A 20,952-nucleotide genomic window follows, 5' to 3' on the forward strand; every position below is an offset into this window, starting at 1 on the left:
TTTTATCGCGAATGCGGCTTGACAGACGTTCGTGGCGCCCTCGTATAATGCCGTGTGATGTACGTAGTAATGTACATGTATATAAATGCCATAGATTCTCCATTGTGTAGAGATAGAGAGCTCAAGTCGCATATCTGCGGCATTTAATTTCAAATTCGTAACGCGTACCGTTAAGAACGGAAGCAAATTATCGGTGCGCGACAAACGGAATACATATGTGTATATTATGTAATTGCAATTGCGAAAGATCGTTTTCTATCATCGTCTGCTAATACGTCGCCGCGTATTATCGAATTACGATTTTGATCAACAGCGTCAGGAAAATATCGCACATTACGTGCTATGCGTGATATGAAAATATTTCAACTGCGATTAAGAACGCGGTGAGTATTGCACAAGGATTTAAAGGAAAAAAATTTATTTTGCGATATTGATCAATATTTACAAAAGTAATGATTTGTCTCTCTGTGTGTCTCAAACTTTTCGTTGGCATACGTGGCGCCACGTAACGTGGTAAAATATTATTATTCACGCACGTAGATCACGTAGACTCCAATATTGCCGACTGCACGTACACGTAATTTGCACACACACGCGCGAAATACAATTGAATTAAAATAAATATTAAAAGGAACCGCGGATCAAAAGAATATAATTAAAAAAAATATAATATGGCTTTTTTTCACTACGCATGTCTGTTTCAGTAATATACACATATAAGTCGACAATGTTTTTACAAGGAAGAAAATCAGTTAAAAAAAAAAAAAGGCTCACCGATGTGAAAAATTTAAATAACTTTGAAAATTTTTGTTTTAACACGTGTACACAAACATATGTAATAACATTGATACGGCGCGAAGTACATTAGTATGCTAAGTGTTTCTAATAAGACAAATTAATTTAATAATCATTAAATCCGCGATAACGTCGCTTTTTATCACCACATGTTTATTCTGCATGACTGGTGATAATGAGGCACAGATAGATTTCAAGATATCCGATTGCCAGACCTCTCTTAGATCGATTACGATATACGTATACGTGTGTGTACGTGTGTGTATGTATATATTACAACCTGCATTCAATCGTTCATTCAGCCCGCGCGTCGCATAATGCGGGAATCGCATAAATAGTCGCAGTTTCGTGAATGAAAGCATCCATGCGACGACGCGACGTCACGATTATCACCTATATCTAAACTTGTTACGTTGTCTAACATCTTCTAGCTAAGATTCCAACGGCTCGTAACAATGCGATGCCGCGTCGACGGAATGCGCGTAGTTACGAAGTCAGAGATTAAACGTATCAGTAAATTTCTGCGTACGAATGATTAAACGAAAAGTTATTATAAATTTGATTAAATATTAAAAATTTATCCGCCGAAAGATAAGTTAATAGAAAATATATTTCAATTTTTTTTTTTATTTGGTCATTAATAATTTTTTCCTAAAATATGTAAACTGTATACAATTGCATTTGTTTCTTTGTATTTGTTTGAGCAAGATTTTTTTTTATTCACATCAATAAGATGCAATAGCGCTCTTGTTACACTAATAATTCTACACAACATTAGTATCGCATTATACAATAAAGACGTATTGTACGATTGTATCGTACAATAAAAATGTCACAGAGCGCCGCGAAAGCATCAAATGTCATAATAGATGATATCACGTATCGCAGGACTGGATAATACGCGGAACACGATCCAGGTGCATGACTCTCTACAATTTTGCAAGAGCAATAATCGGTAGTTTTTAATAGATGTTTTGTGCACCGTTATTGTCTCCCGTTGTGTTTATTTTTCATCCGGTGACAATGCTGAGCTTAAAGTGCGTCGCAAAGACGACAGACGCTAGAATAGGCGTCGTCATTGTCCTCGGCGCGGTGCACGTGGATGACCGACGAGACAACACGCAAGCTCGCTCGAGTACGCCCGGCTGTGCTAACTCACCTCCGGTGTGGAAAACAAGTCTCCGCGCGCTTGGAATTTCAACATTGCCGCGCGCTGCAGTGCATTGTGACCGTCCATCACGCGGATCATCTGTTACGCAGTCGGCGCAAATTGGTTGGCTGTCAAATTGGTTGCCACGAAGCTGTGGAAGAAGGGACATTCCGGATGCACGCTCCGATGCACGTCTACAAATTCAAATCATAATTGTAAGTACGGAAGTCATGTATCACGCGATACGCATTTAGTTTCTCATCTGTCTCTCTTTGTCCGAAAAAAATTATGGTTCTCTCAATATCAGTGGACGATTTAAAAAAAAAAACAAAAAACCAAGCGTTCTAACATTTAAAAAAATCAAAGAGTGAAAAAACTCTTTCATATACACACACACACATGTATTATAATATATAATACATATGTAATATTTTTCTCTAAGTTATTCGTGTTGCAAAAAACTAACTAGATTAAATCTTTTCATCCAATTATTATAACGCATAGTTCGAAATATTTTTTAGTCTCGATGTAAAGACATTCTGGACAAAGACACTCGGTTCTTACACGTGAATAAAAAACCGTTCGATTTTCGCGAGGCTTATAAATTAATCTGTGTATTACATTTGCAGTTATGCGAGAGTCGTGACTTTTAGCAAGAAAGTTTATCGCGCATAAACTTTTATATGTTGTTTTATCTGTTGTTTATTATTAATGTTGCTACAAAATCCATATTCCAAGGATTTCGTAGTTGGCGACGCTCTCTTTTCAAACATCTCGACATTACTTTTCACATTGTATTTAATTATCAACATATAATACATAAAAGAGATAAGCGATGATAAAGCGAAAAATTTGTGAGATTTTTTAATACAATTTTTGATAGCGAAAGATTATGGATTTTTCCAAGTCAGAGTTGAGTGTAAATAATGTAGGATTTTATTAAAAAATTTATTTGCCGACGTGTATTAATTAATTTGCGTCGGTATAATATAATCAGCGCTGAGAAATCTTTAATTCATTTGTGGTGTTATCGGCACAATGATAAGCAAAATGACAAACAGTGGATGAACTCGAGTAAAATTAGCACGCGTGCGGATTTATAAGATAGGATGTCGCACGTGCGACACTTGGTGTAATAATAGCTAATTGTTACAATTAACTTTTTGAAAATTACAAAAAAGAAAACGAGTCATCGCTTTTGTTGCGCGTCTAGTACGCGCGTTATCGCGTTAAACTAAATAACACTATCAGTAAGAGTAAGATATGTTCATGCGAAAGAGATAAGTGTGAATTACTTTTTAGATAAGGTTGCAAGAGACATATACATGTATGAATGATACGTCGATGTAATATATACTACTACTTATAATACATATTAATAGATGAGAGACGGAATACATATATTATAGATGAGAGACGTATAATACATATTAATAGATGAGAGACGGAATGTTTTGTGTTTCTCTTTTTCTTTCTTCAAACACCGTTTGTTGTACATTATAATACATCGACTTTGTAATGCACATTGTCTGTACTTTATCACGTGGCAAATGTGTTTTTGCGTTCTAGTTTAACGATGCAACGGGAACGAGTTAATCATTCGATCTAATTTTCATCGTTGGAACAATTCTCAGAGCGTTATTCGTAAAAAAAAAATTGCACGCGAAGCGAATAATCTTGTCGAGGTCGAAAAACTGTTACGAAGAACTTGATACTAATGTAAACAAACTCAAATAATAACAATCATAATTCCAGAAATGAACGTACTGAAGTGGAAACTACTATATCGCGTGATATACCGATGAAAGATGATCATCGATTCGTAGCATGAAATAGTAAACTACATACGTATTGATGAAAACAGAATCAGGCCAGTGCGTGTGTAAGCTTGATGGAAGCCACTTTGATGGCGCGTATCTATTCACGTACAATTTTGTCGCAACACATACACGTAGCCGACTTCTATATGTATGATTGCCAAAATCACAAAGTTGCATATCCGCTTCCGTTTCGCTGCAAAACGAGGAAACAATGTTTGTAATATTGCGAGTGAATCTCGAGCGAGAGAGATTTCGTCTTATCAGATTTCGCGCGCGATGCAAATATAATTGCGCGACTTCTGCGTATTTTCGACAAATTTATTACGAGGAAACTTTTGATTTTCACCTTGTTATTCCGAGAAAAAGTCACTCGATCAAAATCAACCGACTTGTTTCTTCTCAATTAGGTCCTTCCTAGAAGGAGATCTCGTATCAAGTCGAGTCGCGCTGTGTAAAAATCTCAATTTGATGATGCGATAATTTTTGCTTCTGCAAACGAAACCGAACACCTTGCCTGTAACAAAAAGAAACGAAACACGTTTCTCATCGCGTCGCGTCACAATCGCGCGTTCTATCTCTCGCGATATAGAATATATTTTATACAAAAGCACGAGAACATATTTAAGAGCGCGCGAAGTAATATTGTGTAGTTATACATGTAGTTATATAAATTCTAGAACTATACAACTTCGTTGGTGGTGTATAATGTCGATTTGCGCTAAATAATTAACAACCAAAGTTCTACATGGGAACCTGTGTATGCGAACGAAATCAATCTCCGCTCATTGCGGAACGTTGCACCGATCGGCGCGTCTTCTCCTCCGCGTCGGTACTCGCAAATATTGACAGATCACCACGGCCAAGTTCTCGTAGACGAGCAAACTGCTATAATATAGATTAGAAATCGATCGGCTTTGATGTAAGAAATTGCGGAATTCCTTTGTGAATTATACCGTCGCGCGCCGACGAGAAACGGGGGCTAGGCTCAAGGCGATGCGCGACTTCGTTATATAGACGCGTTTGTATGTCGTGGTATATGTAATCAGTATTTAATGTTCTCTTTACAAAGCCCGGTACTCTTGACTCGAAGAAACGAGAGCTCTCGAAAGTCTCTCTGAGGGCTTGTCCTCGGCGGAGGTCGATCCGCATGTAAATAAAGTATGAACCGTATGAACGGTGTGCGAAACATCACGTGTCTCGCGGTAAGAAGTAGGCTCGCGCGACAATGGGGATAGGGATATACCGATTTATCAAGGTAGACCGCGCGGATAGAAGGGTCTTTTACCCTTAATCGTCCATGTTCTTTCTTCGGTTCAAGGCCAGACATTAATAAAACAAAGAGTCTTCGAAAAAACTGTCCAATTTCAAAATTAGTATTAAACGGACATGTATGTGTGCCTTATTAACGATTTCCAATACCTGTGAGACATGTTGTCCTTGTAACTGGAAAGGTTTCATTAAACGGCCTTACGGTTTAATCTCCGTAATTCTCTTAAGCACGTAAACACGAATCAGCAAATTCTAAAGTTTAAAGTTTCAGCTGATATACACAAGTAAGCAAGTCGGATGAATATCACGAATTGATATCGGCACAGATATCAATTACAAAACTATATGTATTCGCAGATCCTAACGTACAAAGCATTGAGAGAATGTTAAATTCAACTTATAAGTTGTATTAATTGTACATGTCCTTAAATCATTATTAAAAATGTGAAAAATCATTTGTCAAAAAACCAACCGCGCAGTTGAAATAAAAGGGATTTACTTTTCTCGCGGGAGATATAATGAAATTAATGACTTTCAAAAATAGCGGGGCTCGTAGAGAGATCCCGACGCGGCGCTCGCACGCGAATATGTAATATGCGGCGCGCGTAGCGTCGCGCCTCACGCATACACGAGAGAACACGCACACGTCATCGGTACACATGCGGCCTCGGCGATGCTCGCTCGACGCGTGCACCAGTTCGTTGTACAACGCGCATCGACGAGACGATACCGACCGCACGACGGCGCCACGAGAAACGGCGTCGCGACGCTGTCGTCAGGCGGCGTCGATCGCGGAGAACATGTATGAGTAGTTACGGCGGGTAATTGGACGGGAAGGCAGCAGCGCCTTCGTCGCGTCGACGTCGTCGGTACGACAATCCGGTGCTCAGTCGCTGCGCGTATCGCTTCCGAACGTTCTTGCGGCTCCTCGAGACTCATTCAGGTCAGGACGAGTCCGAGTGCGAACGCGAGAACGCACACGCGCTCCTTTTGTGATTCTCGCTCCCACCTCGTTATCTCCTCCTCCGTTTTCTCGTTTCTCTTTCTGTCATTCATACGGTCCCGCGCGCTCTCTCCTCTTAATACTTTCCTCTTCGACACTCCTCCGTCGACGTCACCTTCTGTACGCAGCGGGCTACCACCCGGCTACACCCAACCTTTCGCGGGTTAGCCCCCGCTGTGCCGACAACGTGTAGCTCTGGTGTGAGAATACCTATAAGCGCCTTGTCTAGTCTAAAGAACCCGCGGCGACCTAGCCACTAGGGAAGTAGCCGGCGAGCGAGTGAGCGAGCGCGACCGTCTTGAGAGTACATGCGTGTGCACGCGATGCATCGATGCTCGATTGTGTGCGTAAGTGTGTGTCACCATAGTGCCGGTAGTGAATACGGCGCTGCCTTTTTCTTCTTATTGTTATCGTCGGTATACCGTTCCAACAAACCTGTCAGTGATTGACTATCATTTGCGAGAGATCACCCCTCGTATGGCATCGCTCGTCAACAATCGACAATCGTCGTCGGGAAGACAATACGGAGCCGGTAGCAATAGAAGAAGGTATGATCACACATTGTGACATTTATAGGTCGTGGGAAATGACGGGTCAATCCTGTCCGGTGACAATGAGTTTGCGCCAGTATAGATTTGCTGCATAGATTCGCTGTCAGTCCGCACGTCCTTATTACTTACAGTATAGTAAAATATTTGTAGTTGCGCGGATATATCCCTTCGCGGCAGTTTGTGTCTCCTCACGTGTGTGAGCTCGTACTCGGTGACTGGCATGTGCGCACAATCGACACTTGAATTCTGTGAGAAAAAAATGCGTTATATTGAAATAATTAATTCTTTTGATATGATTATGAGTACGGCAATTTGCACCCCTCAGTTGTCTTTCAATGAGTAATATTTTATTATTATATTATTATTATATTATATATATTATATTATATATTGTTATATTTTATTATATATCATATCTTTTTACTATTGATCTCTCTAAGAAATTGTTTTTTTTTTTTTTTGAGATTTTATTTTTTCATAAATGCAACTGTCGTGAAAGAGGTACACCATAAATTTATATATAATAAATACTTATGTAATAATAATTTATCAACACGTGTTTATATCGCTATAAGAATATTTTGTATTATTTTGTAAAGTAAAAAAAAAAAGAGAGAAACAGAGTCAACAAGCTAGTTATCGATACGACGGACAAACAAATTTATAAACGAAAGAGTCGGTTGCTTTCTGCTACACAAACACACACATGTATTTCTATAGTGGGAGGATGCTCGTAAAAGGCTTACACGCACGTGTATGTGCGCGCGTGCGCCAGTAACGCATTTTGAATCTTAACGAGAGAAGCATGCATTCCTCCCGAATGAACCTCGCTGCTTCAACGATGCTTCACAAAGGGAGATATGACGTTCCACGTGTTCGAGTAACGTGTACGTAAATATGCACACAAAAACTTACCTTTGAAGTGTAGAAAAATGTATTCATTCGCGTCCTTATAATTATGCGACGGGGATTGCGACTCGCGTGATCAAACGGGATCTCTTTAATCCTTTTTTTTTTTTTTTTTTTTTTTATCCTTTTTTTGCATTTTTATTCTCTTTGATTTCGCTTCCTCGCAGTTGCACGTGAAGTCACCGTCGATTATAGGATCTGTTGCATCAGCAGCCTTGCGATTTTGCGACTTATATGTTTTTTACTCAATGTTTCTTTTGTCACTTACGATAATTTTGCTGAAAACAGAATCGATAAATTGATCAAATTGATTATGATTTAACAGAGAGAGTAAACGTGTGTATAAAAACAAAATGTAAGAATTGTTTAATTCAATGATATGCGCGCGTGCCGCGCAAACCGACGCGCTTGATCGTCGTCTCCGGCTTCTAAACCACGATAAGCGCTAAAATGTCGAAAGCAAACGGTCTAGGCGCGACGACGTGATTTTCGCGTGCAGATGATGACGTACGTATATATATATATATATACGATAAACCGTAGTGGCGTAGAAATTGATCGGTTACGTTGTCGTGCGAGAGCCTTTAACCCTTTGCTTTCGGTTTAATTACCAGCACGCGACGAGCGAATTTGCAACCTATGGAAACCAAAAAAATCGGTTTTTTTATTTCAAACATCCAATCAGTCCGCAATCAAGCGCTGATGAGATCACTCGCTCCGGTCTTCTTCATCGCGAATCCGAGCATTAGTCAACAATTCGCGTGTAACGAAATATTCCTTCGTTTTTTTGCGTTATGTGTGACTTCGTTTATGGTGAGTCATTCCGCTGAACGATTTTGCTTATCCCCGACGCCACATCGTCTGCAACAATGCGTGCATTAAAACGTATGTGTTACACGAAAGAAACACGATCCCCAATTTGCAGGAAATGAAACGTACAAGGGATGTCACCTTGCGTGTCTCGAAACATCGAAAAACCCGACGGAGACAATTCAGTTTCAATTTTGAGATCACTGTAATTATTTGTTTTTTTTTTATACATAATTTTTCCGCAATTAAACAATTTACGTTCGACATTTGTTGGTAGGGCATATGTTCTTCTCGTGCATCAATAAATATGTACATGTTGATGCGTCACATTTGCGCGTTTTAATACACATGTTACGTGCAAGCTCCGCGTATACTGATGCATTAACACCTATAAACATGTGTAAATTCTTAGCTCAACGCTACAAACTTGCGAGAACAGTTAATAAATAGCATACCATTGTAACGAACACGGTAACCGCGTAGGAAGCGCGCGTTTGCGAATGTCGCGTGAAATTCGTTATGAGGATACCGTGCGATATTCGCGGTAAGACACAATGTTTTGCGGTTTCGTGTAAGTGCGAAGTTAACCCAGTTTATGGCCGCGCAACGAGTGATTTGAGATCTAGTCGTTTTCTCGGCACACACACACACACACACACACGCACACAAAATATTGTTTCCAAGAAAATTTCGTTATCTGTAATATTACATAATCACTCGGAACATACTACATAGAGATAGGGCAAAGAGATATCAGATAAAAATTATTTAACACTGCTCGAAAACCTCAATTTTTATACATACAACGCTATTCGCCCTCTTTTTTTGTGTGTTCGCCTTCTCTTTTTATTACAAATAATTTATTTTACAGCTGTTTTACTGCGTCTGACACGTCGAAAATGCGGAAAGACTGAAAGAAAAAAAAACAACCAGAGAAGATGAAGGATTTTAAATCTTTCGCGAACCGTTAGTTCGCGCTTTTTTGTCGCACGGACTGGAGCAAATAATCTTCTATGCAATCAGAAAAATAATTAAAAAAACACGTGATATATGATACCATCATTTTCAAATAATTCAGTATACAAACAAACGGTTGCCTTTATTTATATGCGTTCGAGCACGCGTGTAAACGCAATGTCAAAAAATAAGCGAAATCGTCGAGGTTCCGAAGACACAAGGAAAACATTGTTCGCTTGCTTCTAATCATCGAGTTAGAATTGTTTCGATTAACAAAACAAAATATGGAAGACATAAAAGTGCCGAACTTAGGACAGGCAGCGTCGGCCGCGTGTTCTATGGCGACTAATTTCTTGGCACCAGTAAAAACCGAGCGTCAGATCCTGGAAAACTCGATGCTCGAGGATGATCCTAATGCCAATTCGGTGGTACCGTCCTCCCAAGAAGACATGACTGTGCCCAGATGGGGCCCGAATCACAAAGGCGCTCAGGAACTCGCAAATTTGTACAGCACCGGTACGTAGATCTCTTTCCGATCATTCACAGAAAAAAACAAGTTGTATTTAAATTTAAAAAATTACATCAATTTTTAGTTTTAATGTGATTTTGGAAAAGTATTAAGAACATGCACGAGTTTTCATATATGAATAGTTAGTGGATATTAATAAAGTTAAATGCTATAATTGTGATAACGTCTTCTTATAGGAAAGAGAACACAAGAGTGCATCTGTGTGGGAATTTGTATCACTCTCATAGCCGTGAACTCTCTATTCGTGCTCATCAAATTACGACTGGAAAATTTGAGTTCCATAGCAATAGCTGCATTATGCGGCATCATCACGGCCGATTTCGGTTCCGGTTTGGTTCATTGGGCCGCGGATACGTGGGGATCTGTCGAACTACCGATTTTGGGAAAGGTAACAGTGCGCAATTACATTAGACAAAAATGCAAATCGCAAACTGTAATCCCTAATAATAATAATAATAATAATACCGTTTCTAATAATTCTGTCTTTTTTTTTAGAATTTTCTACGACCGTTTCGTGAGCATCACATAGATCCTACCAGTATAACGAGACACGATTTTATAGAGACTAACGGTGATAATTTTATGGTCGCAATACCAGTCCTGTCGAAGCTAACGTGGGACTTTCTGACGTTGCCCGAAGCAGAAATGCAACAGAAGTTTGTTTGGACATGTTACTGGTTCCTGTTGGCCATTTTCGTAGCAATGACTAATCAGGTAAATATTATCTTTATCAATTACGCAAATAATTCCGACTAGAATGTTTTTCTCTGATCTTAAATATAAACTAAATCTTAAATTATAACTCCCTAATTAATATCTAATTAAGGTAAACAATTATTAAAGTGTTTTAAAAACAAAAATAATATGTAAAATATGTTACGCACAGATACATAAGTGGTCACATACGTATTCCTTACTACCGGCCTGGGTGATTTGGCTCCAAGAGCACAGGGTCATTTTGCCGAGAAAGCATCATCGAGTACACCATGTCGCGCCTCACGAGACGTACTTTTGCATCACTACAGGATGGTTGAATTGGCCGTTAGAAAAGCTCCAGTTCTGGTATATTTTGGAGGTGATAATCGAGAGGACTACCGGTTGTAAGCCCAGAGCTGACGATCTGAAATGGGCGCAAAAACGTTCTTGAGAATTAATTATTGCTTTCCTTTCGCTGCTGTACATTTCACTGTACAATCAAGATATTTAACATACGCCAAAAAAAAAAAAAAAACGTCCGAATGAACATCGAAGAACAAAGTAGAAGTTAAGTTTGTATAGGCAATAGAGTAAAAGTGGGCTTGTATACGTTGAGTCTCAATCGAAAAGGTATCGAGAGAATATACATATATACAAATGATATGTATTTTGTACATACATATATTGTATATACAATACATATATTTGTGTACACTATACATGTTAAAATTTCTTTTTCAAACTAGTACTACGAGGCCTTTTGTGAAGACAGGTAGCAAGTTTAAAGTAGCACTACATCGACATGCTTTCGAAGTTTACACGTTTTTAATACGCGCAATAAAATACAAATATATATACATATATATTATAAATAAGAGATATAAAAGCATGTATTTTTAGGATCACGCTTACGAAAGTGCAATCTGACTCTGTCGACGTAGTCACGTCGACAGAGTCTTTATGTATCGCACAATCATCGCGCGCATCAAAATTGCACAAACTTACAAACTTTATTTTGACACACACAGAGAGAAAGAGAGAGGGAGAGAAAGAGAGAGCGATTCGTGAAAATCAAAACGTGATATTAAAAGCCAGATACAAGGCGTATTATAAGAGGCTAAAATATCTTATATTTTGGAAACACTAAATACATTTTTCTAATGTGATTAAACGAATAAGTAAAGATTAAAAAAATGATATATAATGTAAACTATATATAAAATGATTATATAATATACATGATAAATATTATATACGTATTTGTACATATATAATTTTTCTTTGCGTGTGTACATGTATGTGCGAACATACATGAACATATGTGAAACATATTGGAAATTATTTAATTGTAAATTGAATTTTTTTATGCGCAAAGCCGTCTGCCCAGAATGTTGTTCATTTTTAATAGAAAGAGCGCTATTTTTTTTTAAAAACGCAGCAGTTTTGTTTTTTTTTTCTTTTATCGAAGTGTGCTCCAGTTTCGTATTTTATCTTAAACGAAACTGAAAATTCCCTGAACCTCTTAAAATATTAATTGTGAGATTAATCAAAACTTTTTTATATGTACGGATAACTAATTAGAACCATGTCTATTCACACACGTACACACAAGTTAAAAAAAATTATTCTGATATATAGTTTCTAGTAGAATTGTTTTCAACTTTTCACATAAATTGATGAATTGTTCTGAAATTGGCAATCTGATTTTCGATCTCACACAGTTTCACATATGCAAGGATATTGATTTTTTTCTTACTGTCTTTTTTTTTAAAGAGCTAAGAACTGTACGATAATATGTTAGATGCTAATATTATTTATTTGTGTCGTGTGACAAAAAATTGTAACAACAAGTATATCGACTTTTCTGTCACAAATTTGTTTTTCACATAAGTCCCCGTAATATATGTTGTCTTTTATAAATAAGCGATATTTAACAAGATATCTTCTCCAATATTGTTTTTGTTATTAGCGCATAACTTTTTTTCGCATCTTATACAACTGTCTACATTTCTTGGCTCGAAACGTAAATAAACAGAGGACATATAACAAATCGTGAGGTGCTAAGTATAAAGTACAAGTTTCGTAGGTTCAGGGACCAAAGATAAGACTTATCTCTCAATACAATCCTTTGAATGCTTGATGTCTAATTTAGGTAAAGTGTGCTGGTGCAGTTAATTGTGTGTATGATATTTGACAAACTATTTACAATATAATTGTGCTCATCTACAAACGCTTTCTTTTCCATTAACTAATATTGTAATTTAACTGCATCGCATACACACAACATACTTTATGTATAGAACTTTATTATAATGTATATGTTCCTCACACACACGCGCAAGTCAGTAATAATGTCCTTTAAACGAAGTAATATTTATAAGAAGTCGCAGTTACTGTAATTATTGTAATCATTGTTATTGTTGTTGTTATTGTTATAAGAGACAAAGTATTAAATTTTAAACAGACTCAGTCAAAATAAGAAAACCCAAAGTCTCGAAGCCAGAGAGTCAAAGCTTCTTTTATATTCTCATTTAAAAGATGAAAAGAATTATTTATTACGTTATATATTGCTATGAAATGTTAAAGATTTAAAAAAGAGAAAGTTTATTTATTTATTTATATTTATAGGCTTGAGTTTGAAATAGAAACGCATCATAGATTTTTACACGGAGATTTTCATTTTTCTTTCTTGAATCTCATCACGCGCGGCTTTTTTTAAGATAATTAAAATAATTTTCAAACGTTTTTTTTTCGAGTTAAATTTTACTGAAAAAAAAGAAAATATTTAAAAAATGCTATTTTACGTGCAACATGTAACAAACATGATAACATGTAACACACGAGGAAACAATGTTGCAAAAATATATAAATTCCATCAAATAAAAATAGCGAACACAAATATGAGGAGTTCACTAAAACCTGTGTACAGAATGTTGCTAATCAAATAAAGTAAAAAACTTTCCCACACAAATAGAAACGTAGAACTACTTATAAAATATTATTTATAAAATAAAAAAATGATAATAGGGAAGATTTGATAAAGATATGTATTGTGAATTAGCATTAGCATTTACATTCCAGAACTTATGTTTGGAAGAAAATGTTTGGGAGGGAGGAATCACGAGATTGTTTAGCAACATTGCTGAAACAACTTGTTGACACGTATGACGTGTGATTACTATAGGCTGTTGCATTTGAAACAATAACGACGAAACGCTACAGCGCTGTAAATACTACAACGAATAAAACAACTGCTTGCTTGTTCCGACCGGCGTAATTCGCATGCACACGTACATTGTGATCGATGTTTAGAATAAAATTCGCGATTTCAAACAATCAGATCCAATACAGATCTGATGTAAAAGCAAGCAACACAAATAAAATGTTTTAATCCGTTCGTATATTCTGGCCTTATAAATACTGCGCTTGAGCATAGCTCGTGTAACAATAAAAAAAAACGAAAAGTAATTAGCGTCGGATGTAAGTGCGAGAAATTTATGCAGTCGTAAACAATAATGTCAATAATTGTGGTAACGCTTAGCAGGAGATCAGATCGTAAAAATACATGTGATCTTACACAAATAAAAACTCTCAATAAGTAAAAAACGACAGTAAGTAAAAAACTGTCGTAAGAAAAAAAACAAAGAGATAGATAAATAAATGCAAATTTATATGTGTATTCTGAATATTTTATATATATCCGAGATATTTATATGTTATATCGCGTGCGACATAGGCATATATGTAGAGAATAATATTGAACAAATGCCAAGAAAAATAATGTATTGCGCTATTTTCATATAATCATAACTATGCTACTCATGTAACGATAATTGTATCATACCGCAGCCTTGATCTTTCTTGCTACACTTTGGCAATCATTATCATTACTTTAATCTATAAACTTTAATTAATTTGTCTTTAAAATTACATATAAAAGTTTTCTATCTTAACTGCAGCAACTGAATATTGTTGTGATCTCACAGAAGGTTTCACTTACATAGGCTTAACGTTTTTTGTTTGTTTTTCTTCCTATAATTTGAGTCACTCTACTTAAGTCTCAGCACAAATTACACGAATAATAAAACATATTCTACGAAAATTGATAATCGATTAATCTGCTGTTGCCGAAAGTACAAAGAGAACAAAAGACAAGTCGTTGCTTCTAAGCCTGCATACTTATTATATATATTTAACATGTAATATCTTTTGTGCATATACGCTATCAAATTTTATACATCTGCATATATATTTTTATGATGTAAATTGGGCCTTTCGAATATACTATTACAGAATTGTATATTTCTTTTCATATATATATATATATATATATATAATATTTTTTCTTAACAATATGCATAAAATTGTTATTAAGAAAGTATAAACTCACAAAAAATGCAAATGTATAGCAGATTATATATTATTGTCACAAATGGTTTTGTTATGTATGAAGTGTGTCCTTAATAATTGATACATAAAAAGTCACAAAATTATGTAAATAGAAATAAACAAAAACAAAAATACTACATATGAAACAAATGCATGTTGAAAAGAATGGACTGAAAAGCCAGATACTAATTAAATGAATAAATTGAAAGAGAACCGTATTAATTTTTATGCAATTATTTTCGAAAGTAATGGTTAAAACAACCTGTGTTAGAACAAAGTATGTGTAATCACGAAATTAAACGAATTAACTTTAATCTGAGATGCATTTTGTAAATAATTAATTTCGCACATAATTGCTTGAAAAAATTAAAAAAAAACAACAAAATACTGACTGTATTATATACATATATAAATTTTTTACGGTAATTAAATATAAAAATAATAAATTAATATTCACAGCTCATAATAACGATGATAATCGTGTTAGCATTGCAATTCATCGAAACGCCTTTGACACTAATCGATACAATAAGGAAAATGACCTACAAAGCAAGAAAATTTATATAATGCTGTTATACAAACTAATATATATAAATAAAAATTTTATTCTCTACCTAAAGCCGCTACACATTCTATATATAAAGTATATATATTTATATTTATGTTCCATCGCTTGTTGATATAAGCGATAAAAAAAAGAGACAATGATTTTTGAGCTCAATAAATAGCATCGTGTATAGAGTTTGTGATGTCACACAGATTTTTATATACAAGCCTATATATATAATTTGTATCACAAATTAGAATGAATATATGTGTATATGCATTTCTCATTTTTTTTTTTTTTAATAAGACTATTATACAATATGTATCATGTACGCGTGCGAGAGAGTTGCTAAAAGAATGAGTGAGATATATGTATATTTGAATAAAAAGCATAAAATGTTTTTCTGTGCACATCTTTCATTTCGTGCACTCCTTCTGCAAAGTGTTTTATGGTTTTTTGCCAATGCGGCTTCGATTGCATGCGATTCTATATATTTTTTTCTCTTATATGCAACAAGAAATAAACAGTTTTTTTTTATAAACATTCTTGAATAAGTGCAAAGCAGAAAATATGTGCGCGCTTACCCGTCAGTTAGTTCAAACCGTAACTTTCCAATCTAATGTATCAAAGATGTCTCTGATCTCGTCATACAGTGAAACCAACGTAAATAGTAAATGAAGAGACAAGACTGAGAGAGCGGCCACAGCCTCACTTTAAGAATTACCGCTGTTCGCCAGCGCTACGACCACGATGGTGCACACTGGCAACTACGTAGCCATGTCTACGAGCAGCTTGTCGGTAAGTATGCCATGTATAGAATTCTTTTCCGTGCTATACCGATGTGGTTCTGTTACGCGCTGAATGCACAGTAGGAAAATAAAAAGCTTGTTAAAATTTTTTATCAAACAACGCAAATAAATAATATTAGCATCTAACATATTATTGCACAGTTCTAAGCTTTTAGAAAACACAATCAGTTGTTTTTTAAAAGAAATTAATATAAGAATATATGTATTTTACTCTATTGCCTGTACAAACTTAACTTCTACTTTGTTGTTTGATGTTTATTTGGACGTTTTTTTTTTTTTTTTTGGCGTATGTTAAATATCTCGATTGTACAGTAAAATGTAAAGCAGCGAGAGAAGAGCAATAATTAATTCTCAATAACGTTTTTGCGCCCATTTCGGATCGTCAGCTCTGGGCTTACAACCGGTAGTCCTCTCGATTATCACCTCCAAAATATACCAGAACAGAAGCTTTTCTAACGGCCAATTCAACCATCCTGTAGTGATGCAAAAGCATGTCTCGTAAGGCGCGACATGGTGTAAAATCTAAAAAAAAATAAGCAAATCTACAGTTTACTTTAGTGAAAAGATGGAACCACCACATCCTTTCACCACCGTAAGCGAAAACGAAAATCGCACGTAAAAAAAATATTGCACGTCGGTGTGCATCGCAAATGCAAAAAAATTTTAAAAAAAATAAAACTTCGGTGACTTAAACTAATGTCAAGACAATAATAATTGCGACTTTTTCCTGTCTTGACATAATAAAAATTCGATTATCTAAAATTATATGCCTTCTGTGCTGATCAAGCTGCTTGTTCTTCCTCGACACTTTATGTACGTACATAGCACGGAATAGAACCATGTCCACGTTTGAACCTAAACGTACGTATCGACAAGTCGTTCGTGAACGTGGCTACGTAGTTGCCAATGTGCACCACCATGTGGACATGGCGCTGGCTACAATAAATCTCTAGATACTTATGTATCGTTACTGTTGGCACACGTGTGTCAGTTTAATGCTTATGGTGTGTGTGTGTGTGAGATATGACCATATGATCACAGCTGTGAACTGTGACAGTCGCGTCATATATGTATAAACATGGCGGAATCCACGAATAATTCGGAGGATGACCGACTCTCGTGTAAAATCTTAATTATCGGCGCCGGTATGGCGGGATTGTCAGCGGCAACTCATCTACTGAAGAATAACGAGACTGATATTCTTATTGTCGAAGCTCGTGAACGTATAGGCGGACGGATTGTTGCTGCACAAGTCGGTACGATAAACATAACCTGTTTTTGTAGTAACAGAAGTGTTTTAACTCACTTCAAAATTTATTTACCTTGTATATCATAAATATATCCTAACAATCATACGTGATAATGACAAATTGTAGTTACAATAACAATGTAGTGGAATATTTTTAATGTCACACTTATTTTGTTTTCTTGTACGTATAAATTGAAGGGTGTGTTGAGATAAACCTGAATATTTAATTTTTTAATAAAATTTTCTATGAAAAAATGTATATAAAAAAAACTGGATTTATGAAGCAAATAGAATGAAACTAATTTGCGTAATGAGAGATTTCATAAGCTAATATAGAATTATTACAAAATTAGATATATTTCTTTGTAATTTACATTTGTTTTTAAATTGTCATACTGTGGGAAAAAAAGTTTGTCACAGAGACAATGCAGAGTAAGAAAATTTTCATATCCCATGAATTAAAAAGACATTTTGTCAACTGTGAAGAATTTAATATACAATACATGTAATAAAAAACAAGATTACTTTAACTTTTTATTTTGTTTGTCAATCTTAGGTACCGAAAGAGTTGAACTAGGAGCAAATTGGATCCATGGTGTGTTAGGTAATCCCATGTTTGAATTGGCAATGGCACATGGATTAATAGACATTGTGCATGTTCCAAAATCTCATAAAGTGGTAGCAGCACTGGAAGACGGAAAGCAATTGCCATTTCCTGTTTTGCGAGAAATTTATGAGGCTTATGTGTGCTTTCTAAGACGATGCGAAGAATATTTCTTGAGCACATATAGTCCTCCTGATGGTATAAGCAGTGTAGGAGCGCACATTGCATTGGAAGCAGAGATATATCTGTCTTCTTTACCTCCCGAACAACGAAGAGTTAGGCAACTTATCTTTGATTGTCTACTCAAAAGAGAGACTTGCGTCACAGGCTGTGACAGTATGGATGAGGTAGATCTCATGGAAATGGGTTCGTACGACGAGCTTCAGGGTGGGAATATTAGTCTTCCAAACGGGTACAGTGCTATATTGGAACCTGTTTCAAAACACATACCAAAAAATTGTATTCTTACCAAACATGTAGTAACAAAGATTAGGTGAGTTTTCTGTCATGTGTTATATAATCAGTAAAAATTAATAACAGATGAGGTTACAGTAGAAAATTATTTTTTTGTTTGTTTTTGTTTTTGCACAGATGGCAAAAACAAAAGCATCCCATAGATGATAACAATTCTACTGACAATGCTAATTCGAAATCGGATAGCCTTATAGAAGTGCAATGTGAAAATGGAAAAACTATTACTACCGAGCATGTAATATGTACGTTACCGTTGGGCGTTTTAAAAAGGACAGCTCAGGACTTGTTCGAACCGTCGTTACCTGCTTACAAACTCGATGCGATAAATAGACTGATGTTCGGTACCGTGGATAAAATATTTCTCGAATACGAGCGGCCTTTTCTCAATCCCGGTGTGTCGGAAGTGATGCTACTCTGGGACGACGACCGATTATCCGAGACGGAGAAGCGGGATATAAGTAAAACCTGGTTCAGAAAGATATACTCATTTATCAAGATTTCGGAAACACTGTTACTCGGTTGGATATCCGGTCGCGCAGCTGAATATATGGAGCAACTGAGCACCACCGAGGTGGCGGAAGTGTGCACAACTATTCTGCGACGATTTCTCAACGATCCCTTCGTGCCGACCCCAAAGAACTGCTTGCGCACAAGTTGGCACTCGCAGCCATACACGCGAGGCTCTTACACCGCGATAGCCGTCGGAGCGAGTCAGTTGGACATCAAGAGCTTAGCCGAACCGTTGGTCCAGGAAATAACGAACGACAAGATGGATGAGACGATTAAAGTTCAAGTGGCGTTCGCTGGCGAACACACTCATTCCTCTTTTTACAGCACAGTGCACGGAGCGTATCTGAGCGGTCGAACGGCGGCTGAGTTGCTTTTGGGCGTTAAACAAAGCGAGAAGCACGCGTTGAGTCTTAGTTGTGAGGATACTAGCGATCTTAGCTCGTGGATACAAGGCATTTCCTTAAATTAATATACGCCTTTTTTTCCGAAAGAAAGTCGCGCGAACGACTTTCAAAGTTCACGGACGTTCATAGATGTATTTAGAAGCTACATACGCGTTTAAGTTCGAGCCGATCACTTTCTTTTTGTAAATATCTCATAGTATCGAATATATATCTGGTTGTCTCTCGACACACACGTCATGTACATATAACGATGCTTTTTAAAATTTTAAGACTTCGCGATTGTGCGCGCGCGCGCGTGTAGGTAATATACTAAATTTGACCGAAGTCGAGAACAAGCCTAACTCAGTATTTTTTTCTTAACTGTATGACGTTTTTTAGTAGTGAGATTTATATAAGATCGACAAGCATATTTTCCATCTTCTTAATCTTATCGTGCACATTTGTTTGTATATAAATTACTTTGCTTGCTTGACTTCTTTATTGTCAGCTGATTCACATCGTACGTGTATCGTTAAGTAAAGAAAGTTCCATCGCGAGATACATGGAATTTATTGAATTAATCTAGTCATATTTGAAATATAAAAAACTTAAAACACAAATTTGATAAATAACAAGAAATTTCTTGTGACCAAACTCGCACTAAGCAGTTCAGTTTTGTATTTTACGTTTTGACACAAACATGTGCCATAGAAAAATCAGACGTTAACCCTTAAAATACTAGATAAAACAATTTGTTTATCTTTTAAAATGTGTATCCAAGCTAATCTCAAATGTGTAATTTACACAGTTTGTGAAAACGAAAATAATATCACATTAAGTAAATATCGCATGTTTTAAGAAAATATAAATGTGTAGAATATGTAATTTATTATATACAATAAAAAGAAAATATGCTTTTTTTGTAAAAAAAATTTTATAAACCTCTAATATATTTTATATTAGGAAAATATCTTGGTATTTTAAGGGTTTATAACATTTCAAATATATTCGAAAAAATTTGAAAACGATGCAACACATTGGACTTTTGTCATTAAACTTAATAGTTTTTGTTTTATCTTATATATAATTGTTTTAAATATCTGAACGACATTAAAAACTTATACTGTTTATATATATATTTTAAAATATATTTAAAATTAATAAAAATATAATTAATCAATTTATTAGAATCTGCCAGTGGCCATAAACTTGGACTCTCTCTCTCTTTGCATAATTTTATAAATCTCAATCAACTTATTCTCAATCTCTTTCTACTCTTTCTCTATTTTTTTTAAATTAAGGATATTTCTGTCTCTCTCTTTCCCTGTACTTAATTTTATTTATTAATATGTTTTTTTCTGCTTTAAGTATTTTTATTCACTAAACTTGTTTCATTAGGGGCTCTTATTTTCGATTTTTTTCGCGACATCTAGAATGGTTTCAAGTGCTAAAAAAATAATCTGTGAAAAACTTCAATCCGATCGGAAAGAGGAAAAGG

At 35.7% G+C, this 20,952-nt stretch overlaps 2 protein-coding genes across 3 annotated transcripts; both read left to right on the top strand.

The window, feature by feature from the left end:
* Positions 1-158: 158 nt before the first annotated feature.
* LOC109853476 (transmembrane protein 189) lies at positions 159-11,040 on the top strand. Of its 2 annotated transcripts, none has more exons than XM_020425630.1 (5): positions 159-2,160; positions 9,179-9,780; positions 9,970-10,181; positions 10,289-10,507; positions 10,680-11,040. In XM_020425630.1, exons 2-5 carry the CDS (start codon positions 9,549-9,551, stop codon positions 10,938-10,940), a joined length of 924 nt encoding a protein of 307 aa, XP_020281219.1. In that variant the 5' UTR covers positions 159-2,160; positions 9,179-9,548; the 3' UTR covers positions 10,941-11,040. The 2 variants fall into 2 exon arrangements, with proteins under 2 accessions (XP_020281219.1, XP_020281220.1); XM_020425631.1 differs by lacking the exon at positions 159-2,160 and adding an exon at positions 5,861-6,585.
* Positions 11,041-17,287: 6,247 nt separating this feature from the next.
* Positions 17,288-20,346, top strand: LOC109853412 (spermine oxidase). Its single transcript, XM_020425533.1, has 3 exons — positions 17,288-17,490; positions 18,040-18,580; positions 18,679-20,346. Exons 1-3 carry the CDS (start codon positions 17,313-17,315, stop codon positions 19,538-19,540), a joined length of 1,581 nt encoding a protein of 526 aa, XP_020281122.1. The 5' UTR covers positions 17,288-17,312; the 3' UTR covers positions 19,541-20,346.
* The last annotated feature ends 606 nt before the right edge of the window (positions 20,347-20,952 follow it).

The sequence above is a fragment of the Pseudomyrmex gracilis genome, unplaced genomic scaffold, assembly GCF_002006095.1.
Source record: "Pseudomyrmex gracilis isolate BER0280 unplaced genomic scaffold, ASM200609v1 scaffold_48, whole genome shotgun sequence".
In the NCBI taxonomy this organism is placed as follows: domain Eukaryota; kingdom Metazoa; phylum Arthropoda; class Insecta; order Hymenoptera; family Formicidae; genus Pseudomyrmex; species Pseudomyrmex gracilis.

Bases quoted from the DNA above. Each gene is read 5' to 3' on its own strand.
- LOC109853476 (XM_020425630.1), top strand. From the start codon at position 9,549: ATGGAAGACATAAAAGTGCCGAACTTAGGACAGGCAGCGTCGGCCGCG. The intron at 9,781-9,969 runs GTACGTAGATCT...GTCTTCTTATAG, and splicing joins CGCAAATTTGTACAGCACCG to GAAAGAGAACACAAGAGTGC. The intron at 10,508-10,679 runs GTAAATATTATC...TGTTACGCACAG, and splicing joins TCGTAGCAATGACTAATCAG to ATACATAAGTGGTCACATAC.
- LOC109853412 (XM_020425533.1), top strand. From the start codon at position 17,313: ATGGCGGAATCCACGAATAATTCGGAGGATGACCGACTCTCGTGTAAA. The intron at 17,491-18,039 runs GTACGATAAACA...TGTCAATCTTAG, and splicing joins GATTGTTGCTGCACAAGTCG to GTACCGAAAGAGTTGAACTA. The intron at 18,581-18,678 runs GTGAGTTTTCTG...GTTTTTGCACAG, and splicing joins CATGTAGTAACAAAGATTAG to ATGGCAAAAACAAAAGCATC.